Here is a 27492-nt window from a genome sequence, read left to right as displayed (position 1 = left end):
CCGGAATGTTTTTAGCAGCACTGTATATAAAAAAATTTTTTTACAAAAAAAAAACAAAAAATGTGAAATTTAGTTCCTTTTTCGATAAAAAATAAAATGCACGACTGGGGCCGCACGTACTTGCTCTTGCAGTTCAAAGCACTTTTATGTTAGCTTACTTGTAGGTTATTAGAGCTGCCTCTATATAAATTTTTAAGAAATTTGGTTGATGTAGGGGAAGAGCCGGCATGGAGGCCAAATGTTAGTTAAATAAAATTTTTTTTAATTGACTTGACTTTTTTGAGAAAAACTAAAAACGCAGTTTTACTGCAATTACTTTGAATATTACGTATGCAAAATTTTATCAAAATCCTTAGAGCCATTTTTGAGAAAATTGCAATAACTCCATAATGATATACGGGAAGAGCCGACATCCGCGATTTAAAAAAATATAAAGACCATATTTCCACTATCCGTATTTTTTGAGAAAAACTAAAAACGCAGTTATGTTATATATACAGCATTACGTGTGCTAAATTTAATTGAAATCGTTAGAGCCGTTTTCGAGAAAATTGCAATAACTCGAAAATTTTGTATGGGAGGTATACGTTCTAAGCGAGATATTAAAAAACAAAAAAAAACCAACCTTGGAAATTACGAAAAAAACATCCATACCAAATTTCAAGAAAATCAGTCCACTCGTTTAGGCTGTAGCTACTTGTACAAATGGACGCACGGACGGACGCACCGACGCACAGACCGACGGACGTCATGACGAAACCCACTTTTTTGGGCTTCTCCATCATCGTAATGTTAGTTTTGATTAAAACCTCGAATTTTTTTTTACACGAAACCAATACTTGCCCTATTGAGCAAGTAAAAAATTGAAGGTATGATATTTGACTAAATTTTTGTAATAATCCAGTAACTAGGCATCATTATCTTTCAATTAAGCTATCGAAACCTAAAAAATATTTAATGGAATATTTTTTTACAAATTTTTAAAAATATGTTACATGAGAGTAACGCTGGGTCCGAAAGGGTTAACTTAAATAAAAAAGTGCAACAAAAAATACTTCTGTCCAATTTTGTCCATAAATGCATTGAATAATGCAATGTAAGATTTCTGTTGAAAATTGGACCAAATACATTGATGTTAATTTTTTTTAAGTTCGGTGCATTTTATGCATTTTCAAAAACATACACGACCAGTGTAAAAATCATTTTTTTAAAGAAAAAATTAGCTAGTGTTGCACAAAGTATTTTTTAGAGCAAATTTTCATTTAACCCCTTGTAACCCAAGATCGTAAATTTTAAAATTAATAAGTGTAAATTGGCTTGCTTTTAACTATAATAAAGCACGTATTTTTAAAAAATTCAATATCTTCATTATTTACTTAGTTATTTCGAAAATGTACGGATTAAAAAAATAAGTTTAAATAATTATTTTTTTTTTTTGTTCAATTCAAACAAAAACCATATAATATTTATTTTTAGGCTTTTTCCTAAAACCCCAAAATAAAACCCAGTTAGTTTATATACAGGAAAAATATTTTTTCTGAATTCAGAAGTTTTTACACAAATTTGCTTATTTTCAAAAAAAAACCGAACTTTCATCATTAACTGCCAATTGAAAACTTTATATTTTGCCATTTATTAGAAATAGCTATGGTGTACTCTTTCGATAAAGCAATACTTTAAAATTATGTTATAAGCTTCAAAAGAAGAAACATATAGTTTGTACAGCTTTTGTGGGATCTTTGTTGGTAACAAATAATATTATGACATATTTTGTCACATGGGGCTACGAGGGGTTGGTTGGCGGTATCGAATTTCGGGACAAAATAAAAGTTTTAAGAACTGTGCTAGTGATAAAAAACTCAAATTAAATTTTGTATGACTTTTCTTTTGATAAAAAAAGTTTACATTGAATAACAATTTCGAAGACGACGATGGAGCAATGCTAACTATAAATGCCATTTAAAAGGATTTTTTATGCCAAATCTAGCTTTGTTAGCAGATCAAATCTTGACAATTTTAAATGTCCTACACTGCCGATAAGACCTTCTTCTATGGGGTTATTTTTTTGAGCTCAAAAGCTTATGTCAACAAGCCATGGAACAAGAAAGTTTTGAAAGACAGTAGGTACTCAACTGTAAGAATTCAAACCAATCCTGAAATATATTTATATTAAAGACTTGAACTAGAGATCTTGTAGAGTGAGATCATGAACAAGAGAAACAATTTCATAAAGAATTGTCAACATCAAAAGTGACAGCTAACTTTGCTCAAACTGCAAAAAAATGCGAGGTAAGTATCTTCTAAACTGTTAACTTATAAAGTAGTCAGTACTGTAGGTACCAATTTGCATTTATACGTTTAATTTATAGGTACCTCGAACTTAACTAACTAACAAATAAACAAAAACAAATGTAATTCTCACAATTGAAAAACCCCATCTAACTTATAAGCCATGAAAAAAAGTACTAAGGTATAATAATTCCAACGAAAGGTCTTTTATGAATCATCTTCAGGTATTTGACAAAGCTTCTTAGTTGAAGGGAATGTCACAATACTTCAGAGTTAACTTTGGCATTGTTCGTATAGATGTCATTAGGTATAATACAAATATCGTAACATCTCTACACACATGTAGTTTTAGTTATTGCATTAAGTTGGTATATAACTAGCTACTGATGATGATTACGTTTATTACCTTATTGCAAGCGATTGCTTTATTATAATAGCAAACTGCATTGTTCCATGCACATTGTAACCTATAGAAATACAACAACAACCACATAATGTATATATGCAACCTTAAATTATCTATAATTTTAGTAAATAATAATAATTTACGTCAAACATGCAAATTTTTTTTACTCAAAAAAAAAAGCCTCCACAAAATTAGTGTCACTTGATTTTTTTTCAAAATAATGTAATAAAAAAAAAATAACAAACACAGCCAAATGAAATTGAAAACTGGGTACTCTTTAGTACCCACTACCTTCATATTTCGTGTACCTATATTCGGATTAGTCGGGTGGTGCGCTTGCATAAGCTTTTGTTTCTCGAGCGATGTGTCGTCGTCGTTGTCGTTCAAAGAACTTCCGGCGGATAAAATTGCTGATGTATCTAAAACACCTATCTTCCTAATTAATGCATGTAAAGCACCGTGAGGTAAATGGATCAAACAATATTTATTAATTTTTTTTAGCTGTGGTGTCCCAGAGAATTATTAATTTTTTTTTTTTAAATATTGCTGCAGGTACATTCATGCGATTTTTATCATCGTGTTTCGTAACTCAGGGTCACATTGAAATATACTTAGAGCCTTGATCCAATAATGACATTGTATTTGAACAAACTCTTACTATACAAAATTAGTGAGTTTTAAAGATTCTTAAGGTCTGCAACTTTTACGGGCACAATTGACATGTACGTTCTACGATCGTACGATTAATAGAAAACAAAATAATAAAAAAACAAAATTTCGATATGTAGCCTGAAAGTACCTGAAAGCTAGAATTATAAACTTAATATTAATTTTAAAATGAAGGTAAAAAAAAAGTTTAAAAAGCACATTGAGTACAATTTTCACAAAGACTGTGGACTTCAATACGAAATTGATCGACAAAGTAAACTGCCTTAATTGATTTCTTATCAAATCATGAAAATCATAATGTTCCTATGCCTTCTACTTTTTGAGAAAATTGAAAAATAGACAAAATACTTTCTTTATCGGAATCACTCGCTTATTTCAAAAACAATTGATTAAAATAACTTTATTTTAAAATTAATATTAAGTTTATAATTCTAGCTTTTGAAAAAAGTATCAATCAAAAATGTAAGTGTTGCCGTTGTTTTTTTAATATTTTTTTTTATTTTAAGTATTTTTTTTAGAAAATTGCCCCTCCCGCCAAAACCGGGGGACATTGACCCCCCCCTCCCATAGTAAACAATGATTGTATTTAACCCCTCTACAGAATCTTGTTCTCAGTTCTTGGTGTTTAAATGATCGTACTTTCCCCTCAAATGTTTCTGTTTTACTTGAGTAAAACTAAAAATGCGAAAAAAGCTAGATTAAAATGGCCATATTTCGGTTAATTTTCAATGAAAAAATTTAGTGAGTACAGCATTTTGATGGAAATTTAATCTTCTTTTTTTCTTTGGAGCAACGTTTATGTCTATCTCGACCCAAAAAAAATTTACAAGTAAAAAAGCAAAAAAAACTCAAAAAATCGATTATTTTGATATTTTTTTTATGATTGTTTCGACTATTTGGTATGGAAGTTTTTTTTTCAATTTTAAAAAAACATTATTCCAATAGAAAATTTAATTCTCTACAAAAAGTTATATGTGCAATATATCAAAATTTTGCTTGGTTTACGAGGTATATTGAAAAAACCAAAAAGGGGGCTTTTGGACCCCTATCTTCAGTTTCCACCCTCTCATTTAAAAGCACTCCGCGGTTTTATCTTTTTTTATAACCCATTGAACGATTCCTGCAATAAAAACCCGTGAACGTCTTAGTTCCTTTCTAAACTACATAATCAATAGCCTATAAGACATTGGTTACGATTTACAACGAAATGTGGTATTAACTTAATACCATTGTACATTAAAACTTGAAAAAAAAATGCTAAAATTGGAGGTACATTCAACATCATTCGGGCTGGTTATAATTAACAGCATAATGAAGCAATTATGAGGTTTGATAAAGTTGAAACTTATATGGGTCAGTAATTAGGATTCTGGGAGAGATACTCGCTCTTCAGATCCATAATTTGAAACAGCCTTCATGCAACTTAAATAAAATAAAAACTTTAAAATAAAACAACTTTCAAAAATAAAATTGCGAAGCACTTTTTTAATAAACAGTTTACTTCCTTCGGAAATAAACGCCAAACCTTCTAAACAAAGACAGAAACGAACTTTCAGAAGAAAGTGAACTAACTACCTGAGTCAAGTTAAGTTAATTAATTGGAAACTACAGGGTGGGGCATTCTCGATGTTTTCTTGCCAGTAGTTCTATTTTCATTTGATTTCTTAAATTTTAGTAGGCAGAATTTTGTCGAAATTTTCCTTTGAGAACTCTTTTTAAATAATTTCCCTATTTGAAAAAAGCTACCCTAAATAGTTCGACAGGCACCGTATGGATCTGATTTAACATCTTTCGACTTTGATTTATTTCCTTAACTCAGAGTATCACCCTTAGAAAACCAATATAACTTAGGTAGTTAAGGACATAAATCCCGAACCGCTAAGAGGAAGCAAACAAGCTAACTACTTCGCATGATTCGAAGATTGTAAAAAACATTGGCATAGGTGCATTGTGTTCACAGAGATTACTTTGAACACGATGAAACAAAATTAGAAGAACAAATGATGGTTTTTCTTTACTTTTTGGACATTGAAGTAAATTTCTGGAGCTCCATTATAGTGCGCAAAAGAAGATTCCAAAACACATTTTTAATTTGCTATAGAATACTATCAGAAGAAAACGTCATTGTTGTCTAAGAACTGAGCAAACAATTTGAAGTGGCTTATTATGCTACCTATTAAGTTATCAAGTACGGCAGTAGTTTTTTTTTTTTTTAGTAAGGTGAAAAATATGTACCAAATTTATAAATTTTCGAAATAAAGCAGAATTTCGTTCATATTCAAAATTTATGATTTACTCGTTCCTATGAAGTTATGATTTTGAACAAAATTCTTTTTATAATAAATAAGTATAAGTGGTCACTTTTAAATGTTAATCGACAGTGATAAAATTACAGAACAGAAGAATTCTATTAATAATGATTTCCTTCTTCTGCTGGGCTGGATTGCAAAAAGCTTTATTTTAGCCCAAATCTCATTTTGGAGTGATGATATAGGTTTTTACTTGGAAAATTTTGCAAAAGTAATGAATTGTCAATTTGTAAAATGTTTAATCTCATGAGCGTAGGGCCTGTATTATTATTGATTTATTACGCCTCTGTATTACCTCGTGTTTTAAATTTTATTTGCATGAAACATTTTTTTTTCTTAAACGTCATCAAAAAAAAAAAAAAAAAAAAAAAACTAATAACACACAACAAAACAGACTTACAAAAATCAAGTAGGTAGTAGAGAAATAGAAATACATTTCATAACTTGCAAGCAATGAGCAATGAGCTGTGTCAATAGTCCGCTAGCTAGCTGCTTGGACATTGCATTCAAACTTCTCTTCGGTTCGATTGTGTCACACGCTAATTCACTTGAAGTGGAAAACGTTTGGATTTTGTAACTGATTCGTGTCCGAACCGAAAAGGAGAAAATGCCCTCACTTCTGCTCCATCACAGGCTTCAGTTTTGTGCCGTGCAGGTACCTATTTCTACCACTTAATAATACTTCTTCACGAAATGCATTCGTCGAGATCAACTTTTAACAACAATGTGCTAAACGATCTTCTACGATGATGGTGGTTGGTGGTGAGATCTGACCAGATCAGAGTGTTTAGTGTTTTAGATATATGGATGTTTGTATCCACGTTTTTTTTTTCTACTTATTTCCTCTATATTGGCTGTCCGTCATTTATGGATTTTTTTTTTATTTATTTGAGAAGGAATACAAAAAAAAAGGTTCTCATTTTCACCTCGTGCAAGTACAAATAGAGAATGTTGCAGACAACAACATATCGAGAACGTGTGTTTTTCTGTGTCAATATACAACAACTAGAGATGGAGAATATATTTCTTTTTTTTTGTGATATTTTTGATCTTCCTTATTCTTTAATGAGAATTTTAAAATTTACTTTAGACCTTTTTTAGCGGCGAGGTGTATTGAATCGAAAAATAAACAAATTGACTTGCTATTATCCTTGAAGTGAAGTTGATTGTTTTGATTGAAAGGACCTTTATTATACGTTGAGATAGTCTTATTAGTTGTTTAGGGATACTTTTTGAGATTATGATGTTTAGATAACAGCAAAGATAATCTTCTTTGGTGGCATTTAAAATGCTCTATCTTCTATGCAATAATGACAAATTAAAAAAAAATAGACTCTTTGGAGGATACATAAGTTTAAGGGAAATTAAAATTGAACTTATTTAAAATAATAATGCAAAATTAAATAATATTGTACAAAATTCGTAAGTGGGTAAATAAGGTAGAGAAATAAGAAAGGGCAGGTAAAACAAGTTAAAAATAAATAAACTATTATAAATACTGAATGAAATTCTGGTTGTTTCTTAATAGTTCGATCAAAACTTTGATTAGTTCTTCGAGCATAAAATGTCCTATGTTTGTTTTTCACAAATGAAGTGCTTTTTTCTCTCTTCATTACGATTTACCCAAATGAAACTTTAAGGACTATATTATTTTTTTTTTTTTTTCAAAACTTTCAAGTTTGAACTGCACACTTACGACTTTGAGAAATTTCTGGAAATTTTGAATCTTTTCCTTATTTTAATCAGGAGTCACGAAAGAATTAATTGCCTCGCAGTGACTTATTCGGATTCAAATCACACCGCCAGTGGTGTCTCAGCCTGGCTTAACGAGAAAACGTGGATGTTGGACTACTTTCTGGCACTTTATTATCTAATGTTATTGAAAACATTCGGATTTGATTTGTCGAGAGGTCTATAAGTCAGAAAAACAATTTGAAAATACAAAATTACTGAACAATGCAATTAAAGAATTCCGAAATAAAGATAAATAATAGGATTTGCCGCTTAAATTAAATTGATTTTTTTTTTAATTTGCACATTCAAGTAATTAAGAAGATTTGTCCGCTTAATTAAAGACGGTAGTCATCTTGGCAAAAAACCATGCATAAATCCGCTTAATTTAATACAGAATCCGCTTGTGTTTATGTGATCTTTTTTCTCTGTGTGTGGCAGAATTCTTAATCTCAAAGTTTTTAAAAACTTTTTATAAAGTTTTCGACATTTTCTTTCGTCATTTTTAATTTAAAATTGTTTTAAATTACTTACACAGAGAAAAAAGACCACCTAAAAACAAGCGGATTTTGTATAAAATTAAGCGGATTTCTGCATGGTTTTTTGCCAAGATGACTACCGTCTTTAATTAAGCAGACAAATCTTCTTAATTACTTTGAAGTTCAAATTTAAAAGAAATCTATTTAATTTAAGCGGAAAATCCAAAATTTTTAATCGGTATTTTAAGATGAAAACTCATATTAAAATTAAATTTAATAGAATTTAAGCGGATTCCAATTATAATTTTATTTTTAGGGGTTTTTTTAAGCTGAAAATACATACCTACTAAAATAAAGTGAAGTTCACCTTAAATTTAACAGAATCTATAAGCGGATTCCACTCTTTTTAAGCAAAAATCGTATTGTTTTAAGAGGGTGGGATTTAAGGGGGGCATCATCTTATTTTAAGTTACTCTTTTTTCTCCTTGCACATAGTTGATATTCAAAGCTTATTTCACATTATCTGATTTTCTATCAAGTAAGAAAACTTGTTTTTAATGTTTTTTTTTTTCACTTTAAGAATAAATGAATCAAAAAATAAATTGTTTCTTACATTCATTTTAAATTGCAGGTTAAATATCAAAAAGTTTTCAATTTGAAAAATTTTTACTATTTACCAGGTTTTACCAAATAAACTTATCAACACAAAAAATTCATAAATTTGTACTTTCCTTTTATCGATCTCAATTTAAAGATCGACACACAAAAAAGAGCTAACGGAAATGAATGGTTAAGATGACCCCAAAAATGCACCATTCTGGCACGCATACTCTATTTTTTATGTCACAAGTCAAGAAGGTATGTATATTTAACAACTATAAACAGGAAGGAATTCATCTGAATTCAAAGTTTACACAATATTTTGTGGGATTCTTTGTAAACGATCCTTTTCGAGTTGTGTTTGCTGGATAGATATTAAAGTTATAAATTATTATTTTAAGCGTTTTAAAAAATAATTGTCTTCTCAATTATTGTAGCTATGGAAGTGAAAAACTGAAACTCTGCATTGTTTTTTTTTTTTAATTTAATGACGTTTGACAGATGTCAAACCGAAGTGATACCAACTAAACCAAAATTAAAAATGATCTAAAGACGATCACCTTACACAGATAAAAAATAGTTGACTATCAAATTTGATAGTAAAAAATATGATAGTCAAATATCATTTTAGCCGATTCCACCCCAGGTTTTACCAAATAAACTTATCAACACAAAAAATTCATAAATTTGTACTTTCCTTTTATCGATCTCAATTTTAAGATCGACACACAAAAAAGAGCTAACGGAAATGAATGGTTAAGATGACCCCAAAAATGCACCATTCTAGCACGCATAACTCTCTTTTTTATGTCACAAGTCAAGAAGGTACTATGTATATTTAACAGCTATAAACAGGAAGGAAATTACATTTTCTACGTGTTATAGTTTTTATACAAAACGAACGTTCGTTCCTCTTAACATGTTTGCACATACAATTGAACAAATAAATGACTCAAGTCGAACAATTGTGTCCACATTATGTGGCCAAATTAAACACTCATAATCTCCTCAGAGTAAGTAACCAGAGAGAAAAATAAAATTAAAATTCTTACCACGAATTGAAAAAAAGTATATCGACCAGCACCAGTAGCTCACTTATATTTGTAATAGACTTCGAACTTTTATTCAACACTTTTTTTTAATAAAAACGTTTTACAATAACAAAAGCAGTAATATATAAAAAGGATTGTTATTAATTCAAAATAAAACCAAACGAAGCACAATTATAATAATTTTTTTTTTGAATAGAATTAATTACAGAACTGAAGTTTCGTTGAATAGTGGACCCCAACAGGTGGTGGAGCTCCTTTTTATACCCTTATTGTCCCCTTTTGATAGGATGAGTTCAGATAAACGATATAGCTTCTATGGCAACTAGATAGTGATAGCTTGATGATAAGGCAGGATATAATACACTTTATGGCTTTGGTTGGGTGGTTTTTATTCTAAATAGGGTTTATTGCTAACACATTTATGTAACCAGGCCATATTAAATTAATATAGTTGAAGTAAATAGGGGTTTAATTTGAATTATCTATCTCAATGGTATTGCCCAGCGCGATACTTGATTTGTGGATATTTTGATATGTACCTAACTATTCCAAGGAAAAATACTGAGAAAATATTATTGATTTATTATTTTTTTTTTTCTAAATACATTTTTAGATTTGGTACTTTCCTTCTTTGCCGATTTATTTCAATTCATGGAAGAATATTGTGAAATTATTAATAAAGATCGTTATTGTCTCAAAAACTAGATAGTATTTTTCTTTTATAATCAAAAAACAATACACATAAAATATGTATATTTCGTGTGTTTTTTTTAATCTGTTTTACGGTTTGGCACCTGAATACTGAATATACCAAGAATACACGACTTCAAACTGTCGCAACTCAAAAGATCTGTTAAAAAACAAATGCTTTATTTTCTGAATATGCCCTATAATAACACTGGTCGGCAACGAAAATAGAGCTTTACCCAAACCATACTTTTCTAAAGGATTTTTGTGTGCTGATTCCGAATCCGAAGTCAAAATTTTACTGGCACGTCATGTTTTCGAAATAGTTTAATATTAACAGGTCAAAAAAATGTTTTTTGCTATTTTTGGCGTTGAATCTCATCAGTCATCACCGTTAAATTTTTTTTGCAAAACTACTTATGCAATATCCAAAAGCTATATTTTATCTTCTTAAATATGCACATTTTTTCTTTTTCAAAATAATTTTTTTCTAAAAGATATTTGATATAGAAATGTATCATATCTGAAAATCTTGGTGGTTTAGGTAACTTATTGTTTTTTGAAGCAGACTTGAAGTCAATTCCAGTTTTCGACCAATAATTTGAATGAAGAATAGTAAAATATTATCTTAAAATATATATTTTAGATCAAACGTCAAAAATATTTGATTCAAAATAAATTTTTGCGACTTTATAGCGAAAATAGTGATGAGCAGAGCTCAAAAACTAGACGTGATGGAATAAATCTGATAACATTTTTGAATTCAGCACACTCAAGTTAACCAAAATCACCTTACAGAGTTCTTGATCCCGACTTTTTTTTTGTTTTTTTGCCGACCAGTGTAATTTACTCTCTTTCTACATGAAAGTAAATAAATTTTTAACAGAGTAAGAGAGTTTATGGCAAGAAATCAAAACAAGCCAAAGCTATTTTTAACGATTTTCTTGAACACCATCTTGCTTCAGTTATGCCCTATCTATTGATTTTAGCGAAAAAAAGTGTGATAACAGACCCAAAAGTTTTTTTACGAAGATGTCAGTAATGTAAAATGTTTGATCAAAACCCATTACAAGGCAGAAAGATCGATATTTCAAATTGACTCTGTTTCTGTCAAAATGCCAATAGCAAACAGAAGTGGATAAGTTTCAATTTTCAGGGTTTTGATCCTTGTAATCAACATTAAAGGGTATGAAATGTCGAACTCTAAGTCTGAGTTACTAATAAAAAAGTTTGATGTGCTACACAATTGCCTTTAAACTAAAATATTTTCTACAGATTACCTGATATTACGGGTTCGAAATAAGGTTAATAACTTGACCAGCAGTAGTGAATAATGGATTCACTACCGCTGGCCAATTTATATTAATAGAATTTTCTGTTATCCATTTTGTATGTAGACCGCACAATGTGCGGAAGAAAGGTCTTCGGAAAAAGTCATTTCTAGTCTTTTTAAGCTTTATGTCTATGTACTCTTAGATAACCCGACCGTATGATTTAAAAGTATTTTTTTATAAATTTTTTTCAGCGGATCGAATTGTCAAATAATAACTTAAATTTCGGTGTAATCTAGTGCCATTAGTTTAGAAGTTAGCTTTAAATTTTTTTTCTAAATCTCTCTTTTTTCCATACAAAAAGTTAAAAACCAAAAACTTTAAACTACGATTACTCAAAACTACAGATTTGACACTTAACCCTTCTTCATCTTAACGCTTAAATTATGTTTTCTTCAAAACCCAAACAAAAACAACATAGATACAATAAACCAACTTCTGCATAAACATAAAATAAAAACATAATTATTATATAAATATATCTACATTTACATATATTACACAGATTATAAATTTATTATCTACTTAATTTATTTAACTCATTATTATTTATTTGAAATCATAATTTTATTATTTTTTTCACAAAAAAAAAAAAACTTTAATTATTCATCTATCAAAGAACTGAAAGTACTATGATGCTAGCGTTCTTAAAACTTTGTTAATAATAGATTTTAATTTATTGTTAATTCTTATAAATAAAATAAAGTATACGGATAATCTAAACAATGTTGCTAATTTCATCAAAATGCATTAAATAGTTCAGATTTAACAGACTTTTTTTCCGCTCTCTCATACAAACCAAACCTCTATGAGCCCGCGGTGTTGCAAGGATCGTTATCCTGATGAAGTTTTCATATAGGCTAGGTAATTTTTTTTATTTTGTGTACGAGAAGAATACTGCAATATTGAAATTTATCTACATAAGCTTATTCATCAGATGATTTTTTTTTTTTACTTTCGTTCCTCTCAAAAAAACACACATTTTTCTAGTTATTGATAGTAGGTAAAATGTTTTGACCAAGGGTGTGTTTTTTTTTTGTTTTAAAATAGTTTCTACCCAAATACTAAATAAACAACAAAAAAAACTTTCATATTTCGATCTATCCATTCTATTCTATTTTTTTTTTATTTAAATGTTATTTTCAAGTTAATTTTTTTTTTAATGTATTTTTGTAAACAAATATAAAAGATTTTCAATACATTTTCACCTTATAACAACAAATTTTGGTTCTAGAGAAGAATAGGGCAATGACATTTCATTAACTTGCAATTAAAAAAAAATATGTATGGCGTATGAGTGATTTTTTTTTTCTCGGGAAAATCCAAAATTAATTCCCATAAAAATGCTTGTGTAGCAAATAGTAAAAGTCAATTCTTTTTGCATTGATTAGTTGACTTAAATCTTAATTTTAAATTTATAATCTGGTGAAATCTTCTCAAAATCAATTTGGTTTTGTAAAGCGTAAAAAAACACATTGTTCTACTTGGTATTTTGAAGCACATCAGTTTGAAATTGCGTGTAGTGCTATTAGAAGATTTAAGAAAGCAAAATGTGGGATTTCGAGCTGTTTTCATTTGTTCCTGTTGTCAAGAGATTCTGAGAAAAGAAAAAATGAAAAATTTTCGTAGTCTTGCTTTCAAAATCCAATTCATTATGGTTTCGCGTAAAAAGATATTAAGATAAAATTAAAATTTTTCAGGAATTCTTGTTAATTCAATGTTTTCAAAACCCCTTTGACCATTTCTATCAATAAAATGTATGCAGAAACTTTATAGAAGTCTTTTAGGCTTAGAGAGGTATTATTGTTTCGTTTCGATGATTTGACCAGTGCAAGGTCTGGATTTTCTTACTTTAACGACTAAATTGTCAGCTGCCTTTAAGAATGAATAAATTTAAAGAACTTCTTATAATCAAATTGAATAATCATGGAATAGTATTGCAGAAATCGGTAATTGAAAAGAGATTTTTTGCACCTGAAGAGTAGCCAATTTTCCTTATGTCATATAAAATGAAGCTTTAACCAAAAATATAAAAAAGACAAAAACAGACAATACTTAGTTGCTTTGAAATCATTTCATTTAATGTAGAGCACCATATCGCTTCATGCCTAAAAACCGACGCCAGTTTTCCTCCCCGATTTAAATAAGCATACATGGATACATCCATTTATAGGGGAGATTATTTAAAACAAAGCATATAGTCATCAACTTTTGTGGGAATGAATAAATATTTATATAAATGTACTTTGTTCTATATAATGTGTACATAATATGCAAACATTTATTATTCAAAACACAAAATAACAAAAAAAAAAAATATACACCCTGTTGATTCTTATCAGTGACTTTAACAAAAAAAAAGTAAAGTTCTCGGAACTGTTGTGAATATACTCTTACCTCTTCAGCATTTATACCTCTAAAACCTATTGGCAAAGGTGTATGCCCCTGGCCCGCATTCTACTGTTCCGACTCGACCGCGAAAGTCGGGAAGTGAATGTTGATTTAATGTGCTCTTATCAGCGAGCGGCGGTAAACATACACATATACCACACCACCGACTGACTTATCAGGAACTCATTCTATAGCAAGGTGGTGGTATCAAATATGAGGATATTCTCAACAGAAAATAAAACAGTTTTTTTTCCTTTATCTATGTACATATTGATTGTTTGATAAAAACGCTTGCGATGGTAGGAACATCATGCGCACCATTTCAGGCATATAATGAGGGTACCGCATCGGTAACTTTTTTTTTGGCATTTTTAATGCTTGGCAGAAATTTCACTACCATGAGTGCGACGACGCGACTTTATAACCAAATAATGTTGGATGTCTCCAACACAGCTCTAACTGGTGATCGCATAGTTGTTAGTTATTTTACGATTGCATAGTTACATTTTATCTATCGCTGTTCAAATATTGACTTTAAGATAAAAAGAAAGCGAATTGGTTGTGGCTTGGTAGGTTAGGTTCTTTTTTTTTTTTTTTTTTTTGTTTAATGTTTGTCTTATCATATATTATTGTTTCTACGAAATAGTTATTATATAGCCCAGGTACAAGGTGTGATATACAAAAAAGTAGACCACTATCCATTTAAGTTATATCAGTATTGACTAAAAAAAACTTACCGACTTGGTTGATTTTTCGCCACTACTAACGCTAGTATCAGATACTCTGCTTTGCAATTCAGCAATTTGCTTACGAAGTGAGGCTATCTGAAATTAGATGGAAATAATTTTAAAATTTTATCAAATATTAAGTATAGAAAATTAGCATGAAGGATATAATTATTAGATATTTTTTGAAAATTTTAGACGCGCAAATATTATATCGTTATTGTAATCTGCATGAAATATTTTAAAAATTATGTCAAGGTAGTTGGGTATAATTAGGTCTTTATTTGATGGGCGAAACAATTCACGGTAATTTTTTAATAATCGCTTTAATTTTTTTTAAATGGTATGAGCAAATTTTCTATTTTGAAGAAATATTTTAGTTTGCGTTCGAATGACAAACAGAAAGCCAAGTTAATATAAATTAATGTTTGAATAAGTTTCTGGTGTTTGGGAGACAATATGCTTATAAAGATTATTTACAGGAACATTTACACTATAGACTAGCTTATACTTAAAACGAACAAAATAACTTGCACAAATAATTAATTAACTTGTCGTAAGTTGGAAACTAACAAAGTATAGCTTCGTAATTTGTAAGAATACGGTAAGTATTTAAAAATCATATTTTCCGGTATAATTTGTTTCTGTATTTACAAGTAACGCAAGTAAAAAAAATACTTAAAGTTACTTACAAAAATGTTTACATGTTTACACTACCAAGAGAAGTCGTTTTTGTCGGTTGCTTTTGCGAGTAAAACTTATAGACCTCTAGGTCTGGGCACTACTTTTTTTTATTGGAAGGTAAAAGATTCTTACCAATATAGCAAGAAGGGACATTTATATCGATAGCAAAATTTAGGTTGCCATATTTTCCAACAAAGTTTGTACAGCATTTAATTTTACATAAAAAATCATTTATTTTTCTCAAGATAGCTAGTTTTCAAGATTCAAGATTGTATTAGGCTCCCAAGACGAAACCCATTTTTTACTGTTTTTCAATTTTTCAATTCAATTCAACAAAATGCTAGCATGGATGAAGAGGCAAAACAAAAAAGGGTTTGTTTTTTTTGATTTGCTGAATTTCGAATCCGAAGACAGAAATATTATTTTATCGAAGTCTATTTTTGAAATAATATTACCGTTAAAAAAAAAATCAAAAACAGAAAAAAGTGTTTTTAATGTTTTTAAACATTAAATCTTTCCAATATCTTTTTATTGTTCGAGATATATTAAGTTTATGTTAATAAGCAAACCACTAACTAAAACTTCAGATATCTCGAACATGAAATGAGATATCGAAAAAATTTAAATTGTTTTTGAAAGAAGAAAAGGTTTTGTAAGAAGAAACCGTTACAAATCATTCTGAAATAAACAACTTCATATAAGAGCATAACCTCAAAAACAATCCACAAACGGTTTTTAAATTTTTTCACAGTTCAGCTCAATATCACAATGGACAGATATACAGTTTTTTAAGTATTAAGAGACATTTGGGATATACTATTACCTCGCAAAACGCAGTGCAGTGATTAGACGAAGAAATATTATTTTCCACCGCTGTTTCTCGAAATAAAGTTTTCCCTTAAAGAACCAAGGAAGTCCTGTACAAGAACTTAATAATCTCATTTCTGCCTGTATGGGACGATGGCATGAGCATGGGCTGGATTGCTTTGAGAGAATACATTCTTCGAATTAAGTTCGTTCCATGTCCTTGTCCAGTGTACATTTCATCGGTTGACAGTGGAAACAATTAAACGGAAACATGACGGATAAGATGATGGGGACACCAGCCTGATAAGTCTTTGATGCTCAGTGGTTTAAAATCTGCCAACTTTCATTAGTTTTCATTTTCTAACTGAAGCTAAGCATTCCGGGAACCCTATCAACATTTATGTATATTAGGGTGGGTCAAAAAAATCGAAATTCTTTTTTTTGAATTGGTACTCCGAAAAATCGATTGCTAGACCCCTCTAGAATATACACACCAAATATGAGCTCTTTATATTAATGGGAAGGTCCTCCGCTTTGCAATTTTCCATTTTTACATCAAGCTTCTACCAAAAAAAAATAATTTTTTTTTTAATTGACTTTTTAGCGAATTTCTTTTCATATTCTTGAAATTGAACGCTCTACAAAAAAGGCCTTATACACTTTTTTCGTTTATCTAACCGTTGAATAGATATTTGAGGTCCAAAAATCGAGAAAATCTTTAAAAATTCGTTTTTTGTTCTTAATTTTGTAACAAATTGAAAAATTATAATGATCAAACGCGCAAGACATATTCTTGTTGAAAATTGATTGCTCCACAAAAAAGGTCTTATTAACTTTTTTCATTAATCTAACCATTCTAAAGATATTCGAGGTCAAAGTTAAAAAAAAATATAAAAACATTTTATATTTTTAAAAAATTTCGAATTCACTGAAACTTCATTATTTTCAAATTAGCAAGATATATTCTTGTAGGGGCTTAAACGTTCTACAAAAAATTCCTTGGAATGAAATTGATTGCTTTTTACCGTTTAGAAGATATTCGTATCCAAACCAATGCTCACTGATTTCAATAGTTTTCTTATGACCCGTATGCATTGCGATTCTTGTATGTATATTCTTCTATATACAGGGTGTCCCACAGTCACCGACCCAAATGAAAACCATGGATTCCTGAGGTCATTTTAAGTCGAAAAACTTAAGAGGTAATTTTCTCGTTTTCGTCCCGTTTTCGAGTTACCACGGTTTTTATGATTTTTGTTCTCTTTTCCCTTATCTTTCTTTATTTTTGCCAAACTACGTTTGATTCGAAAGATTTTTTTTAAAACCAATCAAGAATTTATTACAGTTTTAGTTTGTCTCGAAACTTTTTTTTCTGCGGACAACCGTTTCTCCACGATTTTGCATCAAACACAATTTTCTTCGTTTTTTAAGTTGTGTTTTACACTTTCATATCATTTAAGTCAAAAAAACTAGTAAATGAGTATTAATTTTTTGTGCTTTTATTAAAGCCCAGTTTATTTTCATAAAAAAAAATAAGTTTAATTTCATAAAAAAGGCTACTGAAAGTAATTAAAAAACAAATAAACAAACTGAGTGAATTAAAAAAAAATAATTTTTAAATACAAAATTAATTTAAATGAATTAAAACTTTTTCTGAGCTTTATCTATTTGTTCGTTTCTTAACCACAATAGCTCAGAAATATTTTTTAATTCATTTAAATTAATTTTTTATTTAAAAATTATTATTTTTTTAGTTCACTCAGTTTGTTTATTTTTTTTAATTACTTTCAGTAGCCTTTTTTATGAAATAAATTTTATTTTTTTTATGAAAATAAACTGGGCTTTAATAAAAAGCACAAAAAATTAATACTCATTTACTAGTTTTTTTGACTTAAATGATATGAAAGTGTAAAACACAACTTAAAAAACGAAGAAAATTGTGTTTGATGCAAAATCGTGGAGAAACGGTTGTCCGCAGAAAAAAAAGTTTTGAGACAAACTAAAACTGTAATAAATTCTTGATTGGTTGTAAAAAAAAATCTTTCGAATCAAACGTAGTTTGGCAAAGATAAAGAAAGATAAGGGAAAAGAGAACAAAAATCATAAAAACCGTGGTAACTCGAAAACGGGACGAAAACGAGAAAATTACCTCTTAAGTTTTTCGACTTAAAATGACCTCAGGAATCCATGGTTTTCATTTGGGGCGGTGACTGTGGGACACCCTGTATATATATTCTTCTTCACATCTAATTTTCTATATAATATACTTCCAGATATTAGATAATATTAGTTTGCCAATCGAGTCAGACTATGAAGCTGTCTTTTATACACTTTTTGCTGGCCCAGACAACTTTGACATAAGTAATTGTATGGTACTTGTAAACGTAGCTTTGTCTAGACTAATTAGGTATACGTGGCCAGATTTTTCTAGATATAGCACAGATAGTTAATCTGTACTACCTACTTGCTTTATAACACCTGTCGAAATATTAACTCTTTTGGCAAGTTTGCCATGAAGGGTTGCTCTTTTCCGCTTCTTGTTCATCCTCCTTTTTGTTGCCTTCAAAAAAACTTTGACCTGGAATATACATAAGAATAACCCTGAGGTTTTCATTAAACATTGCGAGTTCTTTTCTGAACTATTGAACCAATTAAATGGATGTCATGGCTGGAGCAATAGCTTAAACAGCTATCTAACTATTTGTTAGTATAGTATGTAAATGTTAAATCAGATGTGGATTTTTTGAAATATTTTGCATCCTTCCTTATAATTGCCAGCCTTTCTGCTTGGAACTTACTACCATCAGTAAAAATGTACATGTCGAAGTGCCTTCATGCCCTTTTTCTAGTTTTCAAGTCATACTCGTATTAAAAAAACTTTTTCTTGAGAACAATTTCAATGAAATACCTTGAAAATGACTAAAAAAAAGTTTAACTAATCTTTTTGAATACGACCTAATGGATCTGTAAGTAGGAATAATTCTTATAACCGATGTTTACATCCATAGAATCTATTTTGACTGGTTCACGAATAAGAAACTTGTTGGATACTTCGACAAACGACTTAATCAACTCTTGACAATCGGACACGAACGTAAAACAATTCTGAAGAATTAAGAATATTAACCCTACGGATGCAAAAGGCATTAAAATCTTAAGAAACAACACTTAGTTTACGAGTACTTCTTTATTAGTAAGTTTTGTTGTAAGACTTATTGTTGCTAATAAATAAAGCAAATCGATAAAAAAGCAATTTATCTATTTCATTTCAATGTTTAATAAGAAGAAAACATTCAAATCACAGATGCAATGAAGAAAAACGTAATCGAAACTTTGTTATGCACTCTAATTCTCTTTCAATTATGTTAGCCTTCTTTTTAATTATCAAAATACAAATTATTTGAATCAACAAATAAGACGTGTCTTTGCAATAAGATGAACATTTAAGAATAAATTATTACACCTTTCTATCAAAGTTTTTATAGGAAGGAAATTGAGATATGATTTTAGTAATTTTAGAAAATGATAAAAAATGATAAATTCTTAGAAAATGAAAAGAGAGAATGTCTAATCAGAAATGTATTAAAATTCTTAAAGCCCTTTGCTTGCAATTAGAACTTCGCTGAGAGAAAAAAACCTGATTAATACCACCTTGAAACTACTTCCTATTGGAAAACTAACAACCTTGTACCATTTATACAGCTTCTCACTCATAGAAAGTTTATTTTTGCTAACAAAAGACAAAATGTCGATTTTATGAAATGACCACAATTACAAGTAACAACAAAAAATGTTAGATATACATTCCGTCATCTCAATTTGTCAAACAACAGATAAATCGCTTTTTTCTTGACTGATTATTATTAAAAAATATTAACAAATCAACTAGATTTACCTCCAAATCTCTTTCGGAGCATATTTTGGCCAATTCTTCGCATTGGGTTTGTGCTTGATCTAAAGCCTGTATAGTGTCTATGGTTTCTTCTTCACGATCAGCATCAGCGAGGACTTCTTGGGCCAAATTCGATAATTGTCCTTTGATGGAATTTAATCCACTATTGAACCATGCCATTGTGTGAAATTGTTTATATTATTGAATGTTAGTTAATTTACATTAATAGATTTGTTACAAATATATATTTTTTACAAGATACATAAATTAAACAACAAATAATTAACGACGATGATGGAGACAAGTTGGCAAAAATTTATTTTTATTGGATATATTTTCGTGTTTTTCTTTTTAGTATTTTTAAAACAGCTGAGTGGACTGTCAAAAAAAGAGAGAGAGAAAAATGACAGGTGAAATTTTGTGTGTAGGTAATGTAGTGTAGCTTTTGTCGTTTTCCAAAATTCAAGGAGTGACACTCCTAGCTATATAATCACTCCAAAAGGAGTGATTTCAAATTCCAAAATTGAAAAAGGAGTGAATTTTTGGAGTGAATTCTTCGCTCCCAAAATTTTGAAGGAGTGACGGAGTGATTACCAATACTTCTACATTTGACTTCATGGACTACTTGTCAAATTCTAGGGTGCTTGTTTTAATTTGTTTTTGTGAAGAAAATTATATTTATTTATACAAAAATTCAATAAAGTATCGTAAAAAATCAATAAAAGTGATTTTAAAAGATTGTGTTATTATTTTATTTATTATTTAGCATTACAAACACATGCAAAGCAAACGTCAAATCACTCCACTTGTCAAATTCTTCGTGAACAAATTCCAAAATTACACAAAAAAGGAGTGATTCACTCCCATAATTTTGGAAAACGACATTTGTTTGAGTTGAAATTTTGTGCATGAAATTTGGTTAGATGTTGTTTACAGCCTGTTTCATTAGCTGCGTTCCTTTGGAAATATTTATCTACTTTTTAGTACTTAAAACTACTTTGAACTACTTTGCTATACTGAAATATGCGTACTGGGTATAAAAGATAAAGTTAATGATGTATATCAAATCAAAATCAATTAAAAAAAAATTCTTTTTTTTTCAGAAAATTTGTTTGTTTTTATTTTATATTATTTCGATAAGACTTGTATTGAAAAGCTATACAAGTTCTTCGGAAGTTATCTGTTAGGCCCTGGCTATACAGTGTTATGCCCAATCACGTATCAACTTACTTACATATTCTAGGAACAAACGTCAAAATGAGGAAAATCCTCATCCATCTTTTCTACAATCTGAATGGTTAGGCGATTCGGTAAACTTTCGTTTAATCTTCATAAAGACCTTATTGGGACATTGTTATAAAGGGACTTGCAAAAAGTTCCCTTTAGGGTTTAGGGCCAATTGTACAAACGTGGTTCAGCCTCGGATCAGGAATTTAACCCACCGATTTCGGCGGATTAGCTGCGGGTCAACCTCGGTTCAAGCATGGACGTGGTTGTTGCTGAACTACGGATTAAATATTTGTACAACTGGCCCTTACCGAAGGGGAAATGTTGGTTGGTTCAACTTTGCTCCAAGCATGGTTTTGACGATTTTAACTTATAAGTGCACTTTGAACCAGTTCTAAACCTCAGCTTTACCACTGATTTTAAAAGATAAAATTAGCTCAACCACCGTTTAAATATTTGTACAACTGGCCCTTAAACGTACAATCTTTCTCTACTTTTCTTCTGTATAGATCCAGATGAATTTTGCACAGGTACAGCCCAACTAACAATTTAAAGCTTTATAGAAGCAAAAGAAGCATGTATAAAGCTTTACAGAAGCAAAATTGTTAGTCGGGAGTTTATCTTCAATCAGAACAGCAATTCTATTTTGTATGAAATCCACAGTTTGACATTTAACGCCCTATAAAAAACAAGTGTTCATTTAAAAAAAAAAATTCTTAGCTAAGATTTCAGCTATTGTGATCTAACCACAACCTGACCTACTTCCAGGGTTCGGACTTCAGTTTCAAAATTTCGAAGCAAATTTGAAAAAAAAGTGAAGTAGATCCAAAATTTCGGAAGTAGATTTCAACACTAAACTTTCAGAATATTTATTTCCAAAAATTTATTCAAAAAAAATTATTTTTCAACAAAATAATTTTTCTTTACTTTTTTATTATGATCTTTTCCAAAAGATGTAACGGTGCTTAAGGGTAAAACGGTTAATTCAGCATAATCTAACAAATTTTTGATCCGGAATTCTTCAAAATCAGTCAAAATTACTTTGACAAACTTTATTTCTATCTTGAATTCGAAGAATAATTGGCCTCCCATTCATCTTTTGAGATATCAGTTGAGCTTTATTTCTCAATGCCTCGACCAGATTTAAAATTGAAGTTAAATCCCTTTCTCTAAATTTATTACTTGAAAAATATTTTTCAATTAAGAAATAGAAGTAGATCCTGAAGAAGAGAAGTAGGGAAGTAGATTTTATTTTTTGCCCAAAATCGAAGTAAATCTACTTCGATCGAAGTAAAGTCCGAACCCTGCCTACTTCTATAATTTTCCAAACCTTCCCCAAATAAAATATATCTTTTTCGATGATGACAGATACACAGTCGATATATTTTGACGTTCCTCTTTTGCAAATAAATTTTTCCATCATACTGCTGCAGAGAAAAAATTTTCCACCGAAAACTATTTTCAAAAATACAAAAACAAAAACAATTCGATTAAGGAATATCATTTTAAAAAATCACGCAAAAATCCATAAGCACAAAATGTGCTTCAACTACAATTATTGAAAAACATTCAAAAATCAAAGCAAATTCAAATAATACAAAAAAATGGAAGGAGAAAAGATTTTAATGGCTGCAGGTGTCACTGTGGCTGCCGTAGTTGGTGCTTTTGTTTTTTGGGGACCATCGGGTAACCCAAGTGATTTTCTCCACCATTCCTCCTATATTTTTTCCAACACCGAAACTATTAATAGATTATATACTTTTTTTTGTGATTTAGGTTCGTCACGACTACGTCAGCGAAGAGGACAAATTGCAGGCTTGCACAACTTTGGACGAACTTGTTTCCTCAATACTCTGCTGCAAGCTTTGGCAGCATGCCCACAATTCATAGCTTGGTTACAATTGTATAATGGAGTTTCGATGGATAAAAAAAACCTAATCACATCATTGTTAAATACTCTGGAGATTGTGAATGGAACTCATCCAACTTTAAGGGGAGATCCCTATTCCCCTGGCGCCGTGATACGGGCTTTGAACGCACTGCGTTGGGTTATACCACAAGGCGAACAAGACGCACATGAATTGTTGCATGTAATGTTGGCTTCCTTGGAAGAGGAATCAACAAGACCGAAGAAAGTCGGTTGCTTGTCTGATGCTCTATTGCCTGAAGATGGTGGTGGCAATGGCAAACAGGAACAATTGATGCCGCCTCAGAGGCCGTCAAGTGCTCTCCTTTCGGATTTTCTAAATGCGGAATATGATGAGTCGACAAATTTGATGCGGCAAGTGAGATCGGAGGCACATACGCCGGACTCTCCTGCTTCAATTTGTGATGAAGAGGGCGAGGATCGGATTAATGGGTCTAGATCTCTTATGATGGATATGAATGATGATCCATCAATGTCACCGAATCTTAGTTTGGCTAGTCAGCGACAGAGTCGATGTCGTTCGGTTCAGACGCAAATGGGTGATGGGGCGTTGAATAGAAAAGTTTCATCGTCTTGTAGGTCATTGGAACGATTGTCACGTGGACCAGGAAGAGTTTCTGTATGAATTTCTAATTGGAAATGTTTTGATTCTATATTAAATTGTTTTCATTACAGATTTGGAGCGATCAAGCACCATTACAAGTGCCACATCCATTTCAAGGGGCATTGGGAAGCCAAATTGTATGCAATGGATGTGGATTTAAGGTAAAGTTTTTATATATCTGTAAATTTGCGTATTGACAAAGTGTCTCACGATAAGTCAGCAACTGATGAGTGCAAGTGAGCTCCAAGTGGACAAAAGGCCAGATTTTAAAGGCCGTAAAAAAGCTATATTAATATAGCAAGTCCAATTAAATATAGGGCTTATTCTTCTACTTTACTGATTTTGAGTAGTATATAGAATTTGTATTATAAAACCAATCTACTTCTTCGGTATGATTTTTGTTAAACATTTTATCTATTTGTTTACGGTTAAACGGTAGGTTAGTATTTTTTAAAAGAAATTCTTTATTTAGCTGCCCTGATGTCACAGTATTGTGTTGATTTCTGCGCAGAAACTTTTCGGCGGAATATTGATCTGGCAACATAGTAGCGATTCGTTTATTTCCAGGACTTCTTGTACTCTTAAAAGTTTCATTAGAATCTGAGAGTTTTGATAATTTCAATTGTCTTGATAGAATTTTAAGGTGAGGGTTTACTGTCTGGAACCGATTAATCTGTCTTTTTAACGTGAGTTTTTGGGGTATGTTCATCTATAATAGAGTAGCTCTCTTTGATAGAGTTTTCGATTGTAAAGATAGAGGTAACATGAGAAAGGAGGGATTGAAGAAGTAGAGGAATGCTATAGCAGGAATGAGGTTTGGAAGTTTTATCAGAAAGTAAAAAGAACATCTCAACGTTATAAACCTATAAAACCGAAGCCTTTAAAAACGAACAAGAAAAGATAGTTGTAGTCACAAGCGATGCTGGAATTTTGGAGAAATATCTTCTGCAATCTCCACAAAAGGCAGACTGTATAATTCAACGTTGAGGAAGATGTCAAACATTTTCGTCCCCCCGACTTGGGCGAAGTGAAGGAAGTCATATCCAAACTTAAGTCCAATAAAGCTGCTGGAGCCTTTTTTTTTAGCTATTCAAAGCATCAGGAGATGACCTGGTTAAGAGTTCGTAAACAATTTAATAGGTCAAAGAAAGACTAATATCCATTACCAAAGATCTTGGAGTAACGAGTAAAGTGCAGCGCCTGAGATGGCAAGGTTACGTGGAGCGCATGAACTAAAACCCATAGGGACTGCGCAGTATTTAATTGATTGATTGAGGAAGAGCTCTTCTCGTCTAAAGTGGCGTACGCAAGTGGAAGTGGATCTTAATCAACTTGGCGTGTGAAACTGGAATCAACTGGCTAAGGGTAGAGCTGGCTTGAGAACCGTGTTGGTTGATTAAACGGTTGCGTCTACAGTTTGAGCAGTTAGGACGAACTACTTATATGGCCTACTTCGACACATTCAAAGCTAAGGCCAAAAAAGAGTGCATTGACCAGACTCCCGTTCTTGGAGTTATTAAAAGATCTAGGTAGAGGGCTCCTGCCATCGGGTAAGTGATCTGTGAGGATAAGATGAAACGACGAAGAGCTAAGAACATGTTTGTCGAACATAGTATCGTTTAGGCTTTGCTTTCCCACCGAACTTCCAAAGATACATTCTATTCCAGTTTGACATTCAAATCACTTAAAACAATTTTAATGTCTTAGCTAGAGATTTGCTCTAGGTTTTTTTTTTTTTTGGGAATTTTGGCTTGATGAAAATCATGGTGAGGCGTTCACTGAAGCAGTTGAAAGTCTGACTCTAACCATGAACCCACATCCAAATGAGTATTGTTGATGTTAGAAATCGTAGCTGTAAATGTCTTGGTTCTTAAAATTTCTCTAACCTACCACTCCCATAGTAGTTTTTTATGTGTCTGTCTTATATGCCTAGGGCTTCCGCTAGTCGTTCGGATTAACGTTGTCTTTGGGACAATTTCACTCGTTCTCCTTATTTCGTTTGCAGGAAATCCTTCCATATTCGAGGCTTGTCGCCAACTAATATAAATATATGTCTGTTATCTTTTTCAGTCTACAGTACGCTATGATAAATTTGACAGCATCACTCTTCATCTACCCGATCAGAGGCGATCCGGTCTAAGTTTGGGTCATTTATTAAGTGAATTTATTGCTTCTGAAAATCTAACTGGAGTCAAATGTGACTCGTGCAGTGAAACAACAAATCACACAAAATCACTCACATTTGCCAAATTGCCAGCTTGCCTGTGCATTCATATTTCACGTACCGTTTGGCTACCAACCGGACAGGTTTGCAAACGTCAAGATTATGTGCATTTCCCAGAGAGTTTGTCAATGGCGCCATATAGTTTTGTACAACCACATTTGAATAGTCAGGTAAATACTAAATAAATAAGAACAAAACATAATGATTTAAAATAAAAAAAAAACTATATAAATTTTAAGGCCAACACACCATGGGGATCAACAATGTCATTGTTCTCATCGAGTGTTCCCACTAACCCCAACATGGACACATTCAGCAATTACAATACATTCGGTTCAATGTTTCCACGAAACTTGTATCGATTGTTAGCAGTTGTTGTACATTCTGGAGAAGCAAATAGTGGACATTTTGTAACCTATCGCAGAGGAGCTTTAAGAAGTTCTCATAGGTAAAAATTACAGTTAATTATATCAATATAAAAAAATCAATAATTTGAATAATTTTAAAGGTGGTTTTATACATCTGATACTGTGGTTCGGGAAGTATCAATCGATGAAGTGCTAAGCGTGCCAGCATATCTGCTATTTTACGATCGAGGACCACAAAAGATGCCCGGTTCGATTAATATGCGCTGAAAGAATAACTACAAAAAAATCAAAAGTCTAAAAAGATAAACAAAACAATAACAATTGCTTCAAAGATACAAAAAAAATAACTACGTTTTCAACGCCCCACCAAACTGCGTCGTCTTCAGCGGATTCAATCAAAACAACCGAGCTAGTTTTTTGTACTTTGTTTTGTTTTCTTTTTAATTTTTTTTAATACGAGACTAAAATTGAAAATTACATTTAGAACTTTTTTTTATTTATAACTCACGTCATTTTAAAAAATTTATAGCATTTACGAAAAAAAACTAAAAAACACAGCAACATTATTATATATTAACAGTTAATCACTTTATTTTATTTTAAAAATAAGAAAAAGCATTTATGATTGTTTATTAAAAAAAAAAATTGTTTCCTATATTAAGAGCTTATTAAGAGAGTTATGTAATGTTTAAAAAGAAATTATTTCTAATCAGGGATATTTAATTGCGTTTGTTTCTATGCAAATTCAGTCGCAATATTTGAATTTCTTGGACTTGTAGATTTTAAGATTGTATTTTTTTGTTTCGAATTTAATTTTTTGTTTTTTTGTTATCTAGTCGCAATATTTAAAAGAAAATTTCTTATATTAAAACAAACATTTAAAAATATTTAAAAAACAAAAAGGAGAAACATATTAAAATGTTATCGCGCGCGCTTAGGATTGTTTGAATTTAGTACTATTGCAATGAAAATTAACTTTCAGTCAATATTTATTAATGAACAAATAAATATATAAATATATTCAAATTTCTATATTATTAGCAAACGAAAAACAAAAAGAACCACAAAAAAACAAATGATTGATAATTTA

At 30.7% G+C, this 27492-nt stretch overlaps 2 protein-coding genes across 4 annotated transcripts in view; one reads left to right on the top strand and one right to left on the bottom strand.

Annotated features, from left to right (window-relative positions):
- The window catches only part of LOC129910558 (girdin), a 45352-nt gene extending 24963 nt beyond the window's left edge, over positions 1–20389 (bottom strand). The window contains exons 1-2 of the mRNA XM_055987984.1: positions 20056–20389; positions 14682–14768 (exon numbers count right to left, since the gene is read on the bottom strand). Of these exons, the coding sequence (XP_055843959.1) occupies positions 14682–14768; positions 20056–20232 (264 nt within the window). The 5' untranslated portion in view covers positions 20233–20389. The remainder of the gene's footprint in view (positions 1–14681; positions 14769–20055) is intronic.
- A 2315-nt stretch (positions 20390–22704) lies between these two features.
- LOC129909803 (ubiquitin carboxyl-terminal hydrolase 30 homolog) overlaps positions 22705–27492 on the top strand; it is a 228063-nt gene continuing 223275 nt past the window's right edge. Inside the window, exons 1-6 of one of the 3 annotated variants that reach the window (XM_055986897.1) lie at positions 22705–22974; positions 23056–23825; positions 23882–23971; positions 25881–26204; positions 26274–26482; positions 26543–26933. In XM_055986897.1, the coding sequence (XP_055842872.1) occupies positions 22884–22974; positions 23056–23825; positions 23882–23971; positions 25881–26204; positions 26274–26482; positions 26543–26669 (1611 nt within the window). In that variant the 5' untranslated portion in view covers positions 22705–22883 and the 3' untranslated portion in view covers positions 26670–26933. Of the gene's footprint in view, positions 22975–23055; positions 23826–23881; positions 23972–25880; positions 26205–26273; positions 26483–26542; positions 26934–27492 lie in introns of those variants that run through there. The other 2 variants (XM_055986898.1, XM_055986899.1) reach the window with 2 other exon arrangements.

Source organism: Episyrphus balteatus, chromosome 2 (genome assembly GCF_945859705.1).
Source record: "Episyrphus balteatus chromosome 2, idEpiBalt1.1, whole genome shotgun sequence".
Classification (NCBI taxonomy): domain Eukaryota; kingdom Metazoa; phylum Arthropoda; class Insecta; order Diptera; family Syrphidae; genus Episyrphus; species Episyrphus balteatus.
The sequence above is the reverse complement of the archived record's forward strand: the minus strand, read 5'-3'. Positions and strand labels throughout refer to the sequence as shown.